Source organism: Canis lupus, chromosome X (assembly GCF_011100685.1).
Source record: "Canis lupus familiaris isolate Mischka breed German Shepherd chromosome X, alternate assembly UU_Cfam_GSD_1.0, whole genome shotgun sequence".
In the NCBI taxonomy this organism is placed as follows: domain Eukaryota; kingdom Metazoa; phylum Chordata; class Mammalia; order Carnivora; family Canidae; genus Canis; species Canis lupus.
The window spans coordinates 45,586,816-45,605,444 of NC_049260.1; the positions used below are offsets into that span (position 1 = coordinate 45,586,816).

The following is an 18,629-nucleotide window of genomic DNA, read 5'->3' on the forward strand; positions in this document are numbered from 1 at the left end:
AGATGTGAGAGGTGGTATGGTAAGGTCAAAAAAAGACAAAGGTACCTGTTATGGCTGCTGCTACCCCCCATCTGGAAGGTGCCACCTCTTTGCACAGCAAGACGAGTGTATTGGACTCCTCGGTTGCCACTGAGGCGACTGGTGAAAGCTGGAAAGAAAGAAAATGGAAATTGAAACTGGGGAGGTGGGTGGTGAGCTGGGTCCAGTAACACAAAGGGGAACAGCAGAGCCTCATGTGGCCAAAGTTGAACATTTCAGAACCCTCCCACTTGCCTCCCTCTGTACCCGGGCTTCGGAGGATGGCAGAGAGCGCAGAGGTGCTGCTGTGGCCAAAGAGCCGCTCATGCATGAGCTGTCGCTGCCGGGCTTCCTGCTCTCGCCTCAGGGCTTGAGCCTCAGCTGCAATGTCAGGTGGCATCACAGCCAAAACACTGTCCTCCATGTCCTCCAGGACACTACGGCGCAAGTCTGATGGCAGGGTCTGGATGAAGGTCACAGGGTCCATGGGAGTGTCTGAGCTCGCATTCTGTGCCAGTTCCCGTCGTTGTTGCTCAGCTCTCTGCTGTGCCAGCACCTACGGAGCAGAGGTTGTCAATGGGGGCATACCCACAGCTAGATGGCTTAGAGCCGCCCTACCTCCCCCCACCTCCCTGGCTCACATACTTCCTCCTGAATGGCTGGAGGCAGGGCCGCCAGGAACTCAGGGCTCACTTCGGTCACACCAGGATTCCCCACCACTGCAGGAGCTGAGCTATTTGCCGAAGGGGCAGTCCGAGTTGGTGGACGGATGCCCAGTTGGTTCTGTAGGACTTCCCGGCGGATGTCATCAGGCAGGGCAGCCAGGAAAGAGGGGTCCACACCTTCTGGTAGACTGATACCTGAGGGGAGGCACAAGATGTGAAGGGACTCTCGTCTCTACCAACGCTTAAGATGTACTTGGAATAAAGAAACCCATGCCTTGTTTGAGGGAAACGAACCTTGTGTGTCCTCACTGCATGCAAAGGACAGAAGACACACAGAAAGCTCACCTTCCCCAGGCTCAGAACAGCTCTTGTTATGTGCTAGAGTCTGTGTGTACACTGTCACTTAATCTTCATCAAGGCCCTACCATGTAGCTATTATCACCTCACTCAGTACTGATGAGGATCAGAGAAATAATGGTTCCAAGTTCTGAAGGTAGGTGGCTGCAGAGGGGGTAACCTGAGCTAAGATTTGTTTGACTCCAAAGCCTGGGCTCATTCCGCCATGCAACATCAGCACCCCCTTACTGCTGGTCCTGCTTCCATTATATATGCTGCCTTCCATCTGGGTGGAATCATTTGGTGGGCATTTTCATGCCAAAGGCTACTAAAAGCCTAAATAAATAACCCCAGAATGGTCCAAGCACACACGAAGCTCACCTGCAAGGGGATCTTCTTCCTCACTGCTTGTTGAAGGCAGTGGCTCTTCTAGGATTCCTCGGGAATCTGCTCCAGAAATGGCCACAGCAGAATCTCTGGTGGAAGAACTCTCAGAGGATGCAGGGGGAGAGCTGGAGAAAATAATTTTCAGGTTGTTCTTCATATTAACATTTTTCCATTTTTAAATACTCCTATGATACCCCTTTCTCATAGAAGCTAAGTTGGTTTCCCCAGTGCACCAAGCATGTGCAATAGTTAACAAGTATGCATGTGGCTCAAAATCCCATTATCACATCTTGTCCTCCTTTTGCTCACACAATGCTTACCTGTCTTCAGGGGGCTGGGTAGGTTCACCTGACCCATCACCCCTGCTTTGCACTTCTGTCACAACAGTTGGGGCATCCCCAGGAGTGGAGCTGCCTGCTGTGGGCTGCTCAGAACTGCCAGCTGCTGAGGTGTCACCCACAGCCTCCTCTAGGGTACAGGAAGCCAGGCTACTGGTGTCCATGGGAGAGCCTTCCAGTTGACTGCTGACAGCTGTCAGCGCATCAGAATCTTCAGCCCTCTCTGGGGAAAGAGAGGCTAGGAGGAAGTCACATGGAGAGGTTAGATCTCTGCCTAGAAGAGGGGGCCGAATTAAGATGCAGCCAGATTAGATTTCTCACTTCTCTACCTTCTTTGCTGGCCTGACTCATATTCCCCCTATCTCCTATGCTTTATAAAGCTCAGCTCAAATCCTCATGGTGCTCCAGGTATGCCTATGAAATACCTTTCCCTAGGTGCCCCAGGTAAGGGAGTCTGTTACTTTCAGATTCCCGGCAGGCATCATTTATATATGTATGGTTCTGTTTATCTAAATAAGGTTCCTTGGAAAAAAAACCTACTACACCTCAAGGTTTTTCCAAAGTATATCACAGGCAGCATAGTACAGAGCAGGAAGAGTAAAAGAGGTTTCAACTTACCCTGTTGGAATGCTGCTGAGAATTTTGAAGCCCTACTTCAAAACAGTGGGAAACAGTGACATGAAATAAATGGCGTATGCCAGGATGGGAGAGCTGTGTGTGTGTGTTCATATGTTTGCCATCTCTGAAGGACGTTGAAGGAGAGCAAGCTTTAAAGTCACACAGGTCTGGGGATGCCTGGGTGGCTTAGTGGTTGAGCGTCTGCCTTTGGCTCAGGGTGTGATCCTGGGGTCCTGGGATCAAGTCCCATATCTGGTTCCTCGCAGGGAGCCTGCTTCTCCCTCTGCTCTCTCTCATGAATAAATAAATAAATTAAAAAAAATAAAGCCACACAGGTCTGGATTTTTATTTCAGCTCAATCACTTACTGAGTGGTCTTGGGCTTAAAAATCTCATGTGGGTTTCAGTTTATTCATGAACCTACCTACTTTGGAGGGTTATTTTTGTTTTTATTTATTTTTTTTTTTTAAATTTTTTTTAAAGATTTTATTTATTTATTCATGATAGTCACACAGAGAGAGAGAGAGAGGCAGAGACATAGGCAGAGGGAGAAGCAGGCTCCATGCAGGGAGCCCGATGTGGGATTCGATCCCGGGTCTCCAGGATCGCGCCCTGGGCCAAAGGCAGACGCCAAACCGCTGCGCCACCCAGGGATCCCTATTTTTGTTTTTGAAGTTTAGTTTTATTTTAAAATAATTTCTACCCCCAATGTGGGCTCAAACTCAAAACCCCAAGATAAAGAGTTACATGCTCTTCTGGCCCCAGAGGGTTGTATTTAAAGAAGTAACAATCCTGCCATGATAGCCCAGGAAAAGTGATTACCTCAATAAACTGTTGGCATCATCATCTGTATCATTAAGCATTCAGGTATATTATCACTTGAGAACAGAGAGAAGAGGCCTCTACTTTAGCAAGAAAGCAAATGTGCAAGCTGAGACCCCACTCTGAGGACCTGAGCTTCTATTATTTCTCTAAGGAGAGTTAAAAGAGCTAGTTAAGGAGAAAGATATCCATTTCTTCCTCCTATCATACCACCCGCCCACCCCAATTTTGAAATTCTACTACTCACTTATAGTAGGAGCTGGGGACAACTCCATCTGAGTTGTTTCTGCTTCTCCACTTGGCCTTGTGGGACCCAATTCCTCTGGCTCTACAGGCATCAACAGCTGTGTAGAGCTCCCCCCTTCTCCAGCCGGGGACTGTAGCTCTTGAGGAATCTCTCCCAAGGCTGGTGGGGGTGGGAGTGTTTGTTGCTGTTGTGAGGGCTGCAGAGTGACAAGGGTATCCTTGGACTCAGATGTGGCTGCATCAGTTGAAGATGGGGTTGTTGGGTAGCTGTCAGGCATAGGAGTCCCATCTTTCTCGGAAAGAATGACAATGGGGGTGTTAAGGGACAATCAGCCAAGAACTCAGGGAGCCACTCAATCAGCACATGTGGCCTGACAAGTATCCCACCCAGCCAGTAATGTAGGACTATCATCCCTGCCCCCGACCACAACTGTTCCTAGGAATAGTTTGTGGCTGATCCGGTATACTTAGGATGAGGGCTAAGGTATAGTGCTATCTTAGTCTCAAGAACTGGAGATCTGAACCTTTGTAGGTCATAAGAATTAAATCCTTTCTGTGCCCTGGGTGGAAGGGGAAAGAGTTCAAGTCACTTTATAATGATATTTGCCTCACCCTAAATATCACCTATCCTCTTCCACTTCCCTTTTCTTCTGGTCCTGATTATCCAAGGAACATCTACAACTCTGATGGAGGTAACAGTGCCAAGACTAAGTATGAATATGCCAACACCAGGGAAAGTAGTAAGTTGTATAGTTATCTTCTAATTGGGGCCTAAAATCCCTACCCCACAACAATACAACTTACTACCTCACCCCGGCATGAGCAGAATCCTCTAGCAAGGACAGTAGACAAAAGGCCATTTTACCTGATAATAGACCCTTTCAAAGACCTTTTGCTAGATTAAGGGGCACCAGAACACCTACCACTCATTTTCACTGCTTTAAAAAAATACTGTGTAGGCTTTAGTATCATCATTTTGCAATTCAAATGCCAAAAGAGACAGAAGGCATAGGGAAGAAGGAAGTTCTGAGGAAATAGAAGTGGGGGAGAATATCACATGGACGAGTTATTAGAACCATGAAATAGCTGACGTTAAGATTAGAAGGAAGAATACAAAACATACAGTAGTAATACCATGTAGCCCACAGATGCCAAAAGCAGATTGCTCAGGATAATATTCCCAGACTTTTAGATTCCACAGACTCAAAGTTCATATAAAAAGGAAAAAAAATAGAAAGAGACTAACATAGGGTTACCAAAACCTAGATTAGTTTAGCCAAATAAAAAAGAAGCCTGTCGATATCCCTTAATAAAAATATTTTGATACCAAAGAACTAAGGACATAATCTTTATAAAAAGTCCTTTAAACTGAATAAATTCAGCTTTCTGAAAAACTCATTAAACCCTCTTTATTTTGTTCATTTCCACTGAGGGCTGGCATTTGGGAGTCCCCACCATCAGGCACTCTTATGAAGCACCACCAAAGGGGATGGGGCACATGGCCTTGCTACACATGCAGCACAGCATGATCAGAGTGAGGACAGAGAACGTCGGAGGGGAAGTGTACCACCGTGGGAAAGACAGTAGACTGTATAGTTATCTCCAAGATGGGGTATGACCCTAAAACTATACAATCTACTACCTCATCCCACAGAGCACCAGTGTTCATCTTCAGCCCAACTGGGCCAGCTACTTGAAAGGGTCAGGAAAAAGAACCAACCAATTAGCAAGAAGGTGAAAAGGAGGGGTAGAGTTACCTGAGAGGTTCTGTTCAGCGGAGTCATTTGTTTTAGATGCAGTACACTGGAAAAAGAAGGATAGACCAATGTGGGACTTTTGCAAGCACATATAACAGGGTCAACTATAATAGCTACCCTCGCTCACATAAGCCACCTAGGAGTTCGATGACCTAGATGAAAGATGAGCACTTTAGTGTGCAAACGTTTCTCTAATACATACTTGTATTCAAGAATGGTTTGGGGACAAGGGGAAACTGCCAGAAGGCTGACTGAATAATGAACTGGGCTGGGCACAGGACATGACCTAAATACAATCATGAGACCAGCAAGAATTTCTTAAGTTTCATCTCTATGTATTTTCCTTCCTTGGGCTCATTTTGTCCACTCCAGGTTTTTTGTTTTATTTTTACTTTTTAATTCAATTTGCCAACATACAGTGTAACACCAGTGCTCATCTCATCATGTGCTGTTGTTTGTTTTTAAAGATTTTATTCATTTATCTACCTGAGAGAGAGCAAGTGAGTAGGGAGGTATGGGTGAGGAAGGGGTAAGAGTGGGGAGAGAGAGGGACAAGCAGACTCAATGGCTGAGCATTGGGTTCCATCCTGTGACCCCGAGACCACGACCTGAGTCAAAACCAAGGGTTGGATGCTCAACTGACTGAGCTACCCAGGTACCCCAATTGTCAAATCCAGCTTTTAAAATCACATATGCCAGGCTTGCTTATTTTCTATCCCTTTTCATCTGTTTGAAATAGTTATTGTGTTTATCTGGTAAAACTTTCATACAAAAGTATGTTACATCAAATTTGCTATGCTAACTGAACATTTTCAAAATCCTTAATCCGATATCCAATCTGCTAAGTGGGATATAATAAAGTCTTTCACTTAAGTCTTTTAATTCCTTCATATTTCTATTAACTTCTACTTCATGTATGGGATATAATAAAGTCTTTCACTTAAGTCTTTTAATTCCTTCATATTTCTATTAGCTTTTACTTCATTTATTTTTAAGCTAATGTTATTCAACATTCCAGAAGTTTCAAAATAGGTAGCTTCTTTCCAAACCAAAGTCATGCTAGATATTTTACGAATTGAAAATCAAGCCTTAGAAAAAGACACGTGGTGATGATTTTAGGGCAGGAGTATTTCCTGATTGAAGTCTAAGCCTAACTTATTCAAATGATGGAATGGAGTCATCTTGGTAAAATTCCCCCACATTTGCTAAGTCAGTCCACTGAGTAGAGTAGAACTGAACCACCAAGAGCATGGGAATAATCAGTTATTCTTCCTGTCTAGTTGCAGTCACCAAAGGTAGAGACTACACAGTGTGACTGGTAAGTCAGAGCCACTCTAGTTCTTGCTCCAGATTTCCCCTGCAAGAGACACTGGAGAAGGAATTTTCCCTCTGGGGTTGAATTCTTTTCCCTAAAACACATGTGAATATGTGGCGAATTTGGAATGAATCATTTTTCAGGTTCATTGTGAACATCCCAGGATTCTTTAATGACTGATGGGAGCTATGTGTATGCCAAAAACCATACGAAAGTAGAGGAAGACACAGCCAAAGATGAATCCTCCCAGCCCTTGCAAATCACCTGTGCACTCTGATCCCTGTTCTCCTTATCTTCTTTGCCTTTGTCAGTTATCTTTGTTTCTTCCTCAGCCAATTGTTTCCTGCGTTTCTCCCGCCTTTCTTCCAGCTCCTCATCCCTCAGGAATTCCAAGTGATTGACAATGGGGACTTTAACAACTGGATCAAAGAAGCAAAGAGCAGAGGTTGCTCAAGGGAGGTAGGGGAGGAAGCCAAGAGGTAGAGCTTGTGGCTAGTGAATGAAGGCAACAATTCCTATGTACTCATGCCAGCTGTGTTAGACTCACTACTGCTCAGATAACCAAGCTGCCACACACCTGAAACACAGTCATGCATGCTCTCGGCATCAAGAACTTTGCATTCCTCTGTCCAGCGGGTCAGGGCTGTGGGGATGCTGGATAGGGTCCCTGTAGAGGAACAAAAGAGAGTGAGATTCTTGGCTTGTTCATGTGTTATCTGATCCAAAAATCTCCATATTTCTCTAACAGGACCCAATGTCCATCACAAGAGTTGCCACATCACAGATATCCAGTGATAGTAAAAGTATTGTTAATCTTGGCTCAATTATCAAGCGGTTCTGGCTCCAACGAAATGTCGCTTCTCTAGGCAGGGCAGATACTGTTCTGCTTTCCCTCAGAAGGGAAAAAATAGAATGTGAAAAACTGTACCCTCCCTTTCACCACACAAACTTGCCTGCTTGGCTGGTAGCTGTGCTCTGGTCATGGAAAAAGTCATCCAGCAGTTCATCATCAGATCTGGCAATGATGTGGACATCATCATTGCCTACCAGGAGGCGGGCTCGTCCACGGCTTTGTAGGGGAAGGCTGCTGCTCAGCTGAAGGATGTCAGCAGCAGCAGAAGGACCAAGCAACCTGTAGGGTGATGGTGGGGTGCCAGGGTCACTGTAATTCATAGGGGTCCTGTAATCTGTTACTGCGAGATCCTTTCTGTAACCTCTAAGAAATGTTTAACACTGGATCGTATTAAGCATATATCTTTTTTAAAGCTTTTATTTAAGTAATCTCTACATCCAACATGGGGCTCCAACTCACGATCCCAAGAACAAGAACTGCATGCTCCTCCGATTGAGTCAGCCAGGTGCCCCACTGAGCAGAAATCTTAATTACCTAACTACTCCATCAGTTTGTGAACTTTATTTGGTCTGAGGTTGCATATTATTCCATAGTTCCTGATAGAGTGAGTGTCGGTGATAATGCCAGGCACTTTGTGAGGGTATAATCTCTCTCTCATGTATCTCCTATTGCCTGTACATTGACCATTAGGACACCTATGTCCTTTTCTCTCACTTTAAAATTGTTAATTCCACTAAACTCTAAGCCCGAGGGCAGAAATCCTGTCCTGCCTATATTTAAAGTGTCATGTGCTTGGCATATGAGATGCTTGATTGATGCATGTATGTATAGAACATTTAAGCAAAAAGATTGTTACACAATTTGGTATTCCCCAAAAGGCCGCACATATAATCCACAAAGAAATGGGACAAATGTAACTCACCTCTGGAGTATAAGAGGAGGGTTGGGCTGGCGGTTCCCAGGGTAATGAACATGAATGGTGTGGCCTGTATTGGCTGTCAGCTGCCTTAGGGTCCTCTGACTGCGCCCGATGCCCTGGGTGAGACGTGTTGTGGAGGAGCCACTGCCCAGTGTCAGAGAACTGTGGTCTGCATGGCGTACCATCAGTGGGTGAGTGGTAGGGATATTTCCTGGGGATGGGGGGATGTCTGCTGCAAGGACAATTTGTAAAGGGGTCAGTGCCAAAAAAATTTCTTCCATGGTTGTTCAAACAGAACCATGTCTCCTGGGCCTTACTTCCTCACACGGAAACCTGAGCTTTGTCCTTTCTCCCTCATTCCCACAACTCATCTATAATCACTGACACTACCATAGCTTATGCCACCATCTCTTACCTAGATATTGCAACAGCCTCCTAAATAGTACCTTCTCCCAAACCATTCTCCACACTATAACCACAGTGATGCTTCTAAGCCCCTCAGAAACATGCTGCTCCCTCCACCTTGAAGACTCCTCTTCCCGTTCTTCACTTGTTCTTTTGTTCTTGGCCCAGATGTCACTTCCTCTGATTCTACAGATTGGCTTAATAATCCTTTAGTCTGGGCTTTCTTACCATACTATAACGTAACGCCTGCTTACTTATACTTCCTAACAGATCATATGCTCCTTTCACGGAAAAGGACTGTTCTTTTACTGCTGTATCCTGAGTACCTAGGAAATAGTAGGCACTCCTCAAATATTGTTTAATTTGCTAAACGAAGGGAGGCTCAACATAAGGAAGACTGACGGAAATCACAAAAATGCAAAGAAAATCACAGAAGGCACCTTGAAAATTATGTAGTACAACCCATTTTTTTTAAAAAAAACTTTTCATTTACAGGTGACAAACTGAGGCTCAAAGAGGTAAGAGACTACTTGGCCAAGACAACAGACCAGAACAGTCAGTATTTTCTGCTATATTATGCTTGTGATTTGGAGTCAAGACCTGCCTTCTCAAGACAGCTTGATATTAAGAACTAGATGCTAAAAGTGAACTTTGACGTTGATGGGGGCGGGGGGGGGAGAAGGGAAGAGATTCACTCTCTCCTCCGAAAAGATGCGTCCTTGATGAACAGAGTGAATGTGCTCAAATTTACTCCCCAATGCCAAGCTCAAAGGTGTTCATCCAAACTCCCAAGATCCAGTGTTATAGACATAAGAATTATTGATTGCCCTGTCACTGTAGCATGCACATGGGTGCCTGATGCGGTCAGCCTTGGTTTCAGTTTAAAAAAAAAAAAAAGTTTGAGGCAAATCAGCAAGTTGTCCAGGCTCTAAAATGGCTGCCTGTTTACTGAGGTGGAGAGAACAAAAGCAGCCTCTCACAATTCCTTCTTCTAAGTATACATTTATTGAGAGAGATAGATGGTTTCAGATATCCCTTGCCCCAGGAAGTCAGCATAGGAAAAGAAGTGCTGTAATCAGATTGATAGCTGCTCTGGTTCACTGCTTGGCTTACCCTAGAGAAGGGTATAAGAATCAAGAGGTAAAACCCAGCTGAGCCCCTGTATCTTACTAGCGCTGGAGAACATGTTGTCAAACTCAATGATGAGATCATCCTCCCGGTCAAAGCGCTCAAATCGGACCAAGGGAGAAGCGTTCATATCAGGGTAATCCTCATCCAATTCCATTTCAGAGCCATCGTCGTCATCGTCTTCATCTCCCTCTTCACCTTCATCATCCTCCTTAAGGGGAAAATAGGAGATGGAGAATTGCTGGAGGTAAGGGTTTTCTGAAGTCTGGTGTCATGGCCACATTTGCACATGAGGGAGGGAGGCGCTGAGGCTAGCAACCCAGACTGTTGGTTTTCTCCAGCTCTGTGTTCCCATGGAAGAGGTTGTCTGAACCAACCCAAACACAGTCCCCCCTCACCTGATCATCTTCCTCATCTTCCTCCTCCTCCTCCTCTTCATCCTGACTATCATCCTCATCCTCGTTACTGCCACTGCTGTCCTCTTCCTGAGTGTGCTCCTCCTCATCCTCAGGGTCCAGGATATTCATGGAATCTAAAACAAAGGGAGCACATTGGAGGACTATACTGAGTAGCTAGCAAACAGACTACTGTGCAGGCCAGCAGATTGAGTGGAAAGGCGATGGGATATCTGACTCTAGGAGAGGAAGAACCAGATCTGGGGTGATGTACAGACTTAGTGAGCCAGCCCTGATTTCCTGAGAGTGCCAATCAATGCATCAACACGCTGAGCACGGTGGCTGAATGTGGAGGCTGGCTATAGGGTGGTGCTTCAGGAGCCATGATCTAGGACTTGGCCAACTCTGCTGGTGCCCCCTTGCCTTTCCAGCCCTACTTTGCTATTGACTGCATCCTGTTGGTAAGAGGGAATCTGGAGCGATGATAGCAGGTGGGTGAGAAGAAAGCGAACCAAGTAAGAAGTGACAAACTTTTGGGCAAGCAGTAGTAACATGTTATTTGAAAAACTGGCTGAGGATAAAGTGGATGGTGTATGTCAGCGCATGCAGACAGATGCTTCCTTATTCTGCACATGTGGGCAGCTGCCTCCAGGAAAACCCTAGTGTAGTGTCTGTCAGACGTGCAGGGCAAGAAGGGAGGCCTTTCTGGCCTCGGCACTCTCACCTTCTCGGTTGGCCTGCAAGGTGGAAGCTTGGCTGAGGTTGGAAGGAGCTTCATCCATCAGCACGTCCTCTTGTGATTCATCCTCTCCACTTCTGCTCACTGAAGGTTACAGAGCAGAGCCTTCACTGAACAACAGAGGACTTCCCTTTCCAGATTGGGTGCGCCTAAAGTAGCTATGTACACCCAGCAGATATCCATTTTTTTTTTTTTTTGGATGAGGGAGAAGACCTAGGTTCTCTGCTGTCGACTAGCTAGGTGAGCTTGGCCAGTCACTTTACCTGTCTGAGTCTCAGTTTCCTCATCTGTAAAATGGGATGATCACATCTGCCCTGCCAATCCCACTAATTGTGAAGCCACAGAGGATAATGGGTGTGAAAAAGCCTAGTCAAATTTAAGGATACATGTCTACTTCCGTTTATCCTTTGATTTCCTTCATCAATAAAATAAAAACAAGTAACACATAGACCCTTGGAGCCAAGTGACAGTAGGGTACCTTTGCCATTTTCCCTTTGAGTTGTAGGGTCACCCGTAGGGACTGATCACTCTTTTTACACTACTGAGACTCAGAGGCGGAAAGCCCCTGGATTTTGCTGAAGAACTGAAAGGAAAGCGCTTTCTCACCCTACAGCCTCTAAAGCCTCCTCTAGGCTTCCATGAATAAACACTCTTGATGTGCCTGATGTATCATCTATACTGATGGCCACCCCCTTCACCTCCCCCACACAGGCAACGCTTCAAACCTGCCACAGGTCTGTAGATGGTTTGTGAATTTCTCATCTGTAAGACCGTCAACATCAAGACAAGCAGCAATCTAGGCTGGCTATGAGCCCTTAGGCAGAGCTGAGCAAGCAGATGATGAGAAAAAGGGTCCTCCCAAGAGAGACTGAGGCAAAGGAAGAGGCTATACTCAGTTCTGGGGCTCTCACCTATAATTGTACTGTTCCCAGATCCGCCATCCCTCTCAAGCAACTCATCTATCAGGTCCTCCAGCTCATTCTCAACCTGGAGAGAAATAGAACATATATATGGATGCACACAAGTCTATCATTGTGCTAGCACGGAAACCTTAAAAAAAGCCAGCAAGGGAGTAAATATTTCTAGGATAATATGTGACAGAGAACGTTGCGTAAACACCACACATTTGGTGCTAAGAGCACAGAAACTACCATGTGCTGCCAATCCACAATCAGACTGTCCTTCAAATGGGTTCATCCCAGTTATCTCAGACCAGGTTAATCATTATACTATCCAGGAATACATGCAGATCTCCTTAGAGCTAGCAGCTTAGGACTATAGGCCCCATTTCTTACCACTGCTACTAGCTCCAGAAATTATAATGCTTTCTTTAGGGTCTTTAGAAAATAGCTGTTTGCATGCTCCAATGAGACCAGGTGCTATAGGTACAACAGTGATGTTAAGGAGTTTCCATTAATGACCAGAGCCAAATAAATCAAATACCTTGGACCCAAAGGGCTCAGGCCAGTTTTCTACATCCACATTTCACCTATGTCTAAGTTGGGATCTATTCCATTTCATAGCACATGGATGGCATCCTGGCTCTGCCCCCGCCCCTCATTTAATACAATTCAAACACATTTACTGAGCATCTACTACTAAGCATATCATCTGTGCTCCTCTGCAAAACAGACAGCATTGAGGCAAAGATCTAAAGTACTCACCCACCCACACAGCTTGGGGGTTTGGTTCAGCGCCGCAATAGGGGTGTGCTGGGTGATCTGCCTCCCTACCTGCATCTCTTGTGAACTGAGCACCTCAGGCTGCCCAGCAATCACCACTGAGTCGGTTTCAGCCTCCCCATCCATGATATCCCCATCTGCCACCTCTGTCTGAGTGACATCATGATCCTCCTCCTGCACTTCTGCTTCCCCAGGCTCGCCTGAAACAATCAACCAACCAGCAAAATAATCAAAGGGTGCCTATGTGCAGGGCACCATGAGGCAAGCATGAAGACAATAACGTTCCTTCCCTGGGCAAGTTTACAAGTTCTCAGAGAATAAATGAATGGGTGACAAAGGAAAAGACAAGGCTACGTGTGAGGATAGCCAAATAAGGCTGCAATTTTAAGGAATTCTTTGTGGGGCAGATTCCCACGCCACTATAACAGATCTCTGGAAGGCCAGCAAGTTCCCAGGGAAACAATACCAAGCCAGAACAGTTGTGATGCCATGCCCATAAAAAAGCTATGTCCACCCAGCCAGCTCTCCAGTCCATTGGCTGATTCCCTACCTGGGTCTTGCTGGTTGCTATTGGAGTCCTGAGCAGCTCCTTGGGCATCCTGCTCAGACTTGCTCTTGCTAGAAGCACTCTTGCTGCCAAAAAGGCTACTGGGCTGGTTCACAATCCGGGAAAGTGTTTCCAAAGGCTTCAAAGCAGCATTGACTGTGTTGGCCATGTTTGGACTGAGATAAAGGAAGATACAGAGATGGACTGAGTGCAGAAATCTACACAAAAAGGAACCAAGGCTCATTAGAGTAATGACTGATTGCAGGGATGGATGGGGCATGGAGGGTACAAGGTGAGCCTGGGACATCTTGTGCCAGAGGCTTTAAAAAATTAATGGGGTCATTACCACAGGCCAAATTTGAGATAATTGGAGTATCAAAAATAATGATGGTAATGGATTATACTGTTAAATATAAAAAGAATCTGCAGCTACAAGGATACAAACAGGCAGAAGGAAATCTTCACTATAAAAGAATGACTGCTGGGGCACCTGGGTGGCTTGGCTCAGCAAGGAGCCTGCTTCTTCCTCTCTGCCACTCCCCATGTTCCTTTTCTCTCAAATAAATAAAATCTTAAAAAAAAGGAATGCCTGTTAATAAATAGGAATGAGACAAACCAGAAATCATTACTTCTCAAATAGCAATGTTAAGTGATCCAGGAAAGATCACCAATAAATGTTAAAACTATGGAGTTAAAAATCTTCAGGGCATGGGATATTCATATAATCTTCATGTGGACTCAAAAGCATCACCCCATTAAAAACTTATTAAGTACAAAGGGGAAAGCTAACCTTTAACTATGTGATCAAACAATAACAGGGCAAATTAGCATTATGTGTCTCCTGATGTGCTGCACCAAGAAGGGCAAACATCACCTATGTAGTATTAATGCCAAAAAGTTTAACCTGAATCATAAGGAAGCAATTAGACAAGTCCAGATTATGGAATATTCTATAAGACATTTGGCCTTCTAGATTCTTCAGAAACAGTCTTATGTCATAAAAAAATAAGAGACATGTGACAATCAAGTGCAATTAGTGATGCTCATTAGATCCTGGATCAAAACATTCTCCCTCAAGGTATAATACTTGGAATAATTGGGGATATTTGAGTATGAAATACATAGAGTAATGTTACAAAAGGAAAATTTCTTAGGTGTGATGATATTCTAGCCATTGTAAAGGAATGTTTATTTTTAGGAGACACATGTTAAAGTATTCAGAGGTTAAGCATCATGTTGTTTGTAAGGAACTTCAAATGATTCAGCTCCTAAAAGGAAGGGAGAAGTAAAGCAAATAGAACAGGAATGATAACTATTGGTTAATCTAGATGAGACATACGGTGCTCATTACACTCCTGAGTTAGAAATTTTTAAACTTTTAAAAAATTTGATGAGCTTCTATCAAAAGGATGAAGAAGTTAACTTGAAGAGGCCCCATGGGCCAAAGGTGTAATGAAAAAGAATGACTGCAGTGATCTAAATAATTCAATCACCGATGAAAATAGAAAATGCCAGATAAAAGTTGCATTTGAGGTGGTAATTAACTATTTACCCTAAAAATTGGTGACTTAAGAAAAAAAACCCAGTTTTCATCCTGCCTTTTCAGGGTAACCAGACTCTCCCCTCTTGAACTGGGGCTTTGTCACACAAAAACGCCAGCTAATAATATGTAGAAGGAATGACAGAAATTAGAAATTGTCATTGATAATCTCCAAAGAAATTAGCACAGGAAAGGGTTATCAGCTAGTACTAAGATCATTAATTAGGTATATGGCTAATAGGAAACCAAACATTTATACAGTACCAAAACATTTATTTTCTAGTAAGAAGGGGGAAAATGTAACAGTACAATGATGATTATCACTCTAGTAGCCAATTTTATCATGAATTTTGACAGTTCAAAGAGATGTGTCTCCCCATGATAGAATATGATATAAATCACTTATGATATATCCTAACCAATAATTTTAAATTGCTCCATTAAGCCTTTAGCTCTAATTAGAAGTTAATAGAAAACGGAGTAAAGGAACAAGTTAAACAACACTGCAATGGACCAAATCTAGAAGGCAAAACATTTTGTAGGAACAGCAGACCTGATCACCTCAATAAGTGTCACTAAAAGAAATAAAATAAAGATTAAAAAATTAATTAAGCTTCTGAGTTAGAAGAAGAGATTCAAAGGACATAACCAGATGTAATAATACAAGGTCTATAATTTGATTCTGGTTTAGACAAAAATTTTTGAGTATGGATTTAGGTATCCTACAGGATGAAAATTTACTTACACAGGGAGATAGGGACTAGTAACTGAAAAAAAGAAAAAACCCTAACCCAACCCAGGTTATACAACAGCACATTTTAGTAAAAAATGTATTTTATATGTGTGTGAAGAAAACCATTGAGCGATACGGTGGTAAGGTAACAGTGATATCTGGTGGCAGAAATATTGTCTCTACTAGATTTTTATTCATCTGTATTTTTCATGATACACATCTTATAATAATAGGAGCTTATTTTTTAATTAAGGTGGGGGAAGCTTGGGGTAAAAATTACTCATACAGTCCAACTCTTCAGTTTGCAGCAAATGAGAAAACTATGACCTAAAGAAAGGCAAGTGCCTTGCTTAAAAACCACAATACTAAGAACTCAGGTTCCCATCTATATCCAAACTTTTCCTATCACATCAGGGCTCACTCCTCATTTGGCGAGGATACATAAAATACAAGCAAACGAAGAAATAAAAGCAGCATGACTAAAAAGAGGCCAAAGGCCTGCAGCTGGAAATCAGGAATAATTTTACCTGGACAGGTCCAGGCTGTGAGGCACTCTTGCCAGATCATTAACCAGTCCCTTCTTTAGAAAGAGTCGAATGATGTTGTTCATGCCATTGTGCTGGGTCTTGGCTGTGGCACTGCTGTAGAAGCTGGAGGTGGAGGGGCAGGACTCCATGATAGTACTGATGATACACATCACTGCCTGAAGCCTGGGAAAGAAGTTTGACACCTCTATCATATGAATAATGCCTATTCTTTGGCATCTTCACTAACTTGTCTCAGATAACCCTACTGTGCCCTCAGTGTTTCCTTTTGGAAATAACATCTAATCAGATGAGAGCTCACTCCCTGAGTAGTAGCATTCTTAATTTTCTTTACATGTAATATAAAAAATAAGACTGAATAGCCTGCTCAACTTCAAGACCTCAGAAATATAATGAAAATATCCCTTTGTTTTCTCTAAGCTGTACACTCCTCCAAATGTACTCTAGGTATTTTGAAGCACTAGAGTGATTTGAGAGGACCAGAGAATATACACAGTGCCAGTCGAACCAGAACTCTTGTTCAAATGCAAGGAATCCCATGGGCAAGGAATAGAGTAAGGGAATGCTACTTGTTATTAGCACTAGGTCAGGCATGGATTTTACCTGGCATGTTTCTCTGTACTCTCAGCCATAGCCAGTGCCCGTCCCAGGGCTGCTTTTACTTCATTCACAAGGGCCACTTGGGCATCTGTGCCACTCCCTGCAGCAGCCAGGCTTGCGAGGAATAGGCGGGCCAGGGCAGGTGTGTCCTTGTCTTCTGCATTCTGGGTATGTGGGAGGAGGTGGTCCAGAACAAAAGCTAGCACACTGCAGTCCTGAAAAGTCATTAAGCAAGGCATAATTATGCCATATTGTTTGCACATCAACAAGGTACGTATACATAAAGTTGATCATTGAAGTCATCCAGTCAGTGATTATCAGGTCCACTTCATAGATGAGAAGACTAAGGGTTAAAGGTACAAGCTAAGCTGAGTAACAAATCTAGATTTTATGCTTTTAAATCCCATTCATTTCTCACTACACAGTTTTGCATCTTCATTTACACGTCTCTTGGCATTTCTTAAAACATTTTTAAGTGTGCTATTTGATAAAACTGTTCACAGAAAACCTATAGAACAGTTAAGACAAGTTCAAGATTTTCACCATCTAAAAAAATGGGTAATCTGAGGCTCAAAGAAACATGGCCTGCATGAAAAACTTAGCCATTGGCAAGGATTCAAATCTTGATTCATAATTGAGTGCTATAATTCCCTCAGTATCCAATTAAATTGTTTTTTAAAAGATTTATTTATTCATGAGAGACACACACAGAGAGAGAGAGGCAGAGACATAGGCAGAGGGAGAAGCAGGATCCATGTAGGAAGCCTGATGTGGGACTCGATTCCGGGACTCAGGGATCACGTCCCACATTGGGATCCCTGCGAGGGGCCTGCTTCTCCTTTTGCCTGCCTGTGTCTCTCATAAATAAATAAATGAATCTTAAAAAAAAATTGTAACATTTACTGATACCTACGATATGCAAAGGACCCTAGATAAAAATTGGCAGGAGTTGAAAAAGAACCAACATAGTCACAGATATGAATATGCAAAAAAGGCCCAACAGGGGAAGGAAATTAAGTGAGACTTGTTCCTTCTAACAATGATTTCTTCCCTGGTAATTCCTTATATTAGAAAGGTATCGTTCAAGCAGATTTTGTATCAAAACACATCAACGATTTTGGAATTAACTAGAAAGAGATGATGGTTGCACAACACTGAATGTACCAAATGCCACTCAACTATGTACTTTAAAAAGCTTAATTTTATGGAAATTTTGTCTCAATAATAATAATAAAAAAGCACTGAAGAATTCTAGAGTCCGGAAAATTAGGTAAGGTGGGCTGGTTAAGATGTAACTATTAGAAATAAAAATTCCCCAGTACTGAACAAAATATAAAATTGTATAAATATGTTATATGAAATTATTAGGAAAAACCTGGAAAAAAAGCCTTGCAATTTGGGAAAGCAGTGTGATTCAGTAAAAAGACTTACATTTGTAATCAGAGATCTGGGTTCCAATTCTAATCCTACTACTCTGTAGCTGATCTTGAGCAAGCTACTAACCTTTCTGAGCCTTTCTACTTCTTTCTTAAGGGGAGCAATACCAACAATCTTCCAGTGCTGAGGTAAAGATCATCAATAGCATTTGTAAAGCACCTAGGAGTACCCAGTACCGCAAGGTCATGGAATTAATAAGTTTGGAATTAAATGTCTTATTCCACAAGTAACTACAATTGGCATAATGATTAAAAGCTTTGAAATAAATGTCTAATGTATATTTAATATATGTAACTCCACAAAAGAGTTATATCCAGAATATGTAAAGAATTCAACAGAAAACAAAAATACAAAACTTGGGACAAATTTCACAGAATATCCAATCATGAAATGGGCAAAAGACATGTAAAGAAATCTCAGAGAGGAAGACATAGACATGGCCAACAAGCACATGAGAAAATGCTCCGCATCACTTGCCATCAGGGAAATACAAATCAAAACCACAATGAGATACCACCTCACACCAGTGAGAATGGGGAAAATTAACAAGGCAGGAAACAACAAATGTTGGAGAGGATGCGGAGAAAAGGGAACCCTCTTGCACT

At 43.2% G+C, this 18,629-nt stretch overlaps 1 protein-coding gene and 1 non-coding gene across 9 annotated transcripts in view; both read right to left on the bottom strand.

Annotated features, from left to right (window-relative positions):
* Window positions 1-18,629, bottom strand: part of HUWE1 (HECT, UBA and WWE domain containing E3 ubiquitin protein ligase 1) — a 175,124-nt gene that overhangs the window by 14,865 nt on the left and 141,630 nt on the right. For 5 of the 8 annotated variants that reach the window (XM_038587503.1, XM_038587504.1, XM_038587505.1 and 2 more), the window contains 19 exons: window positions 16,591-16,802; window positions 15,970-16,152; window positions 13,173-13,345; window positions 12,674-12,822; window positions 11,852-11,927; window positions 10,926-11,024; window positions 10,205-10,338; window positions 9,849-10,017; window positions 8,277-8,505; window positions 7,455-7,633; window positions 7,079-7,168; window positions 6,766-6,920; window positions 5,187-5,232; window positions 3,431-3,718; window positions 1,727-2,018; window positions 1,401-1,531; window positions 664-878; window positions 286-574; window positions 46-148 (listed from right to left, as the gene is read on the bottom strand). In XM_038587503.1, coding sequence (XP_038443431.1) covers window positions 46-148; window positions 286-574; window positions 664-878; window positions 1,401-1,531; window positions 1,727-2,018; window positions 3,431-3,718; window positions 5,187-5,232; window positions 6,766-6,920; window positions 7,079-7,168; window positions 7,455-7,633; window positions 8,277-8,505; window positions 9,849-10,017; window positions 10,205-10,338; window positions 10,926-11,024; window positions 11,852-11,927; window positions 12,674-12,822; window positions 13,173-13,345; window positions 15,970-16,152; window positions 16,591-16,802 — 3,212 coding nt within the window. The remainder of the gene's footprint in view (window positions 1-45; window positions 149-285; window positions 575-663; window positions 879-1,400; window positions 1,532-1,726; window positions 2,019-3,430; window positions 3,719-5,186; window positions 5,233-6,765; window positions 6,921-7,078; window positions 7,169-7,454; window positions 7,634-8,276; window positions 8,506-9,848; window positions 10,018-10,204; window positions 10,339-10,925; window positions 11,025-11,851; window positions 11,928-12,673; window positions 12,823-13,172; window positions 13,346-15,969; window positions 16,153-16,590; window positions 16,803-18,629) is intronic. The other 3 variants (XM_038587506.1, XM_038587508.1, XM_038587509.1) reach the window with 3 other exon arrangements.
* On the bottom strand, window positions 4,161-4,240 carry MIR98 (microRNA mir-98). Its single transcript, NR_049408.1, has one exon. It is a non-coding gene; the product is annotated as a microRNA mir-98 (primary transcript).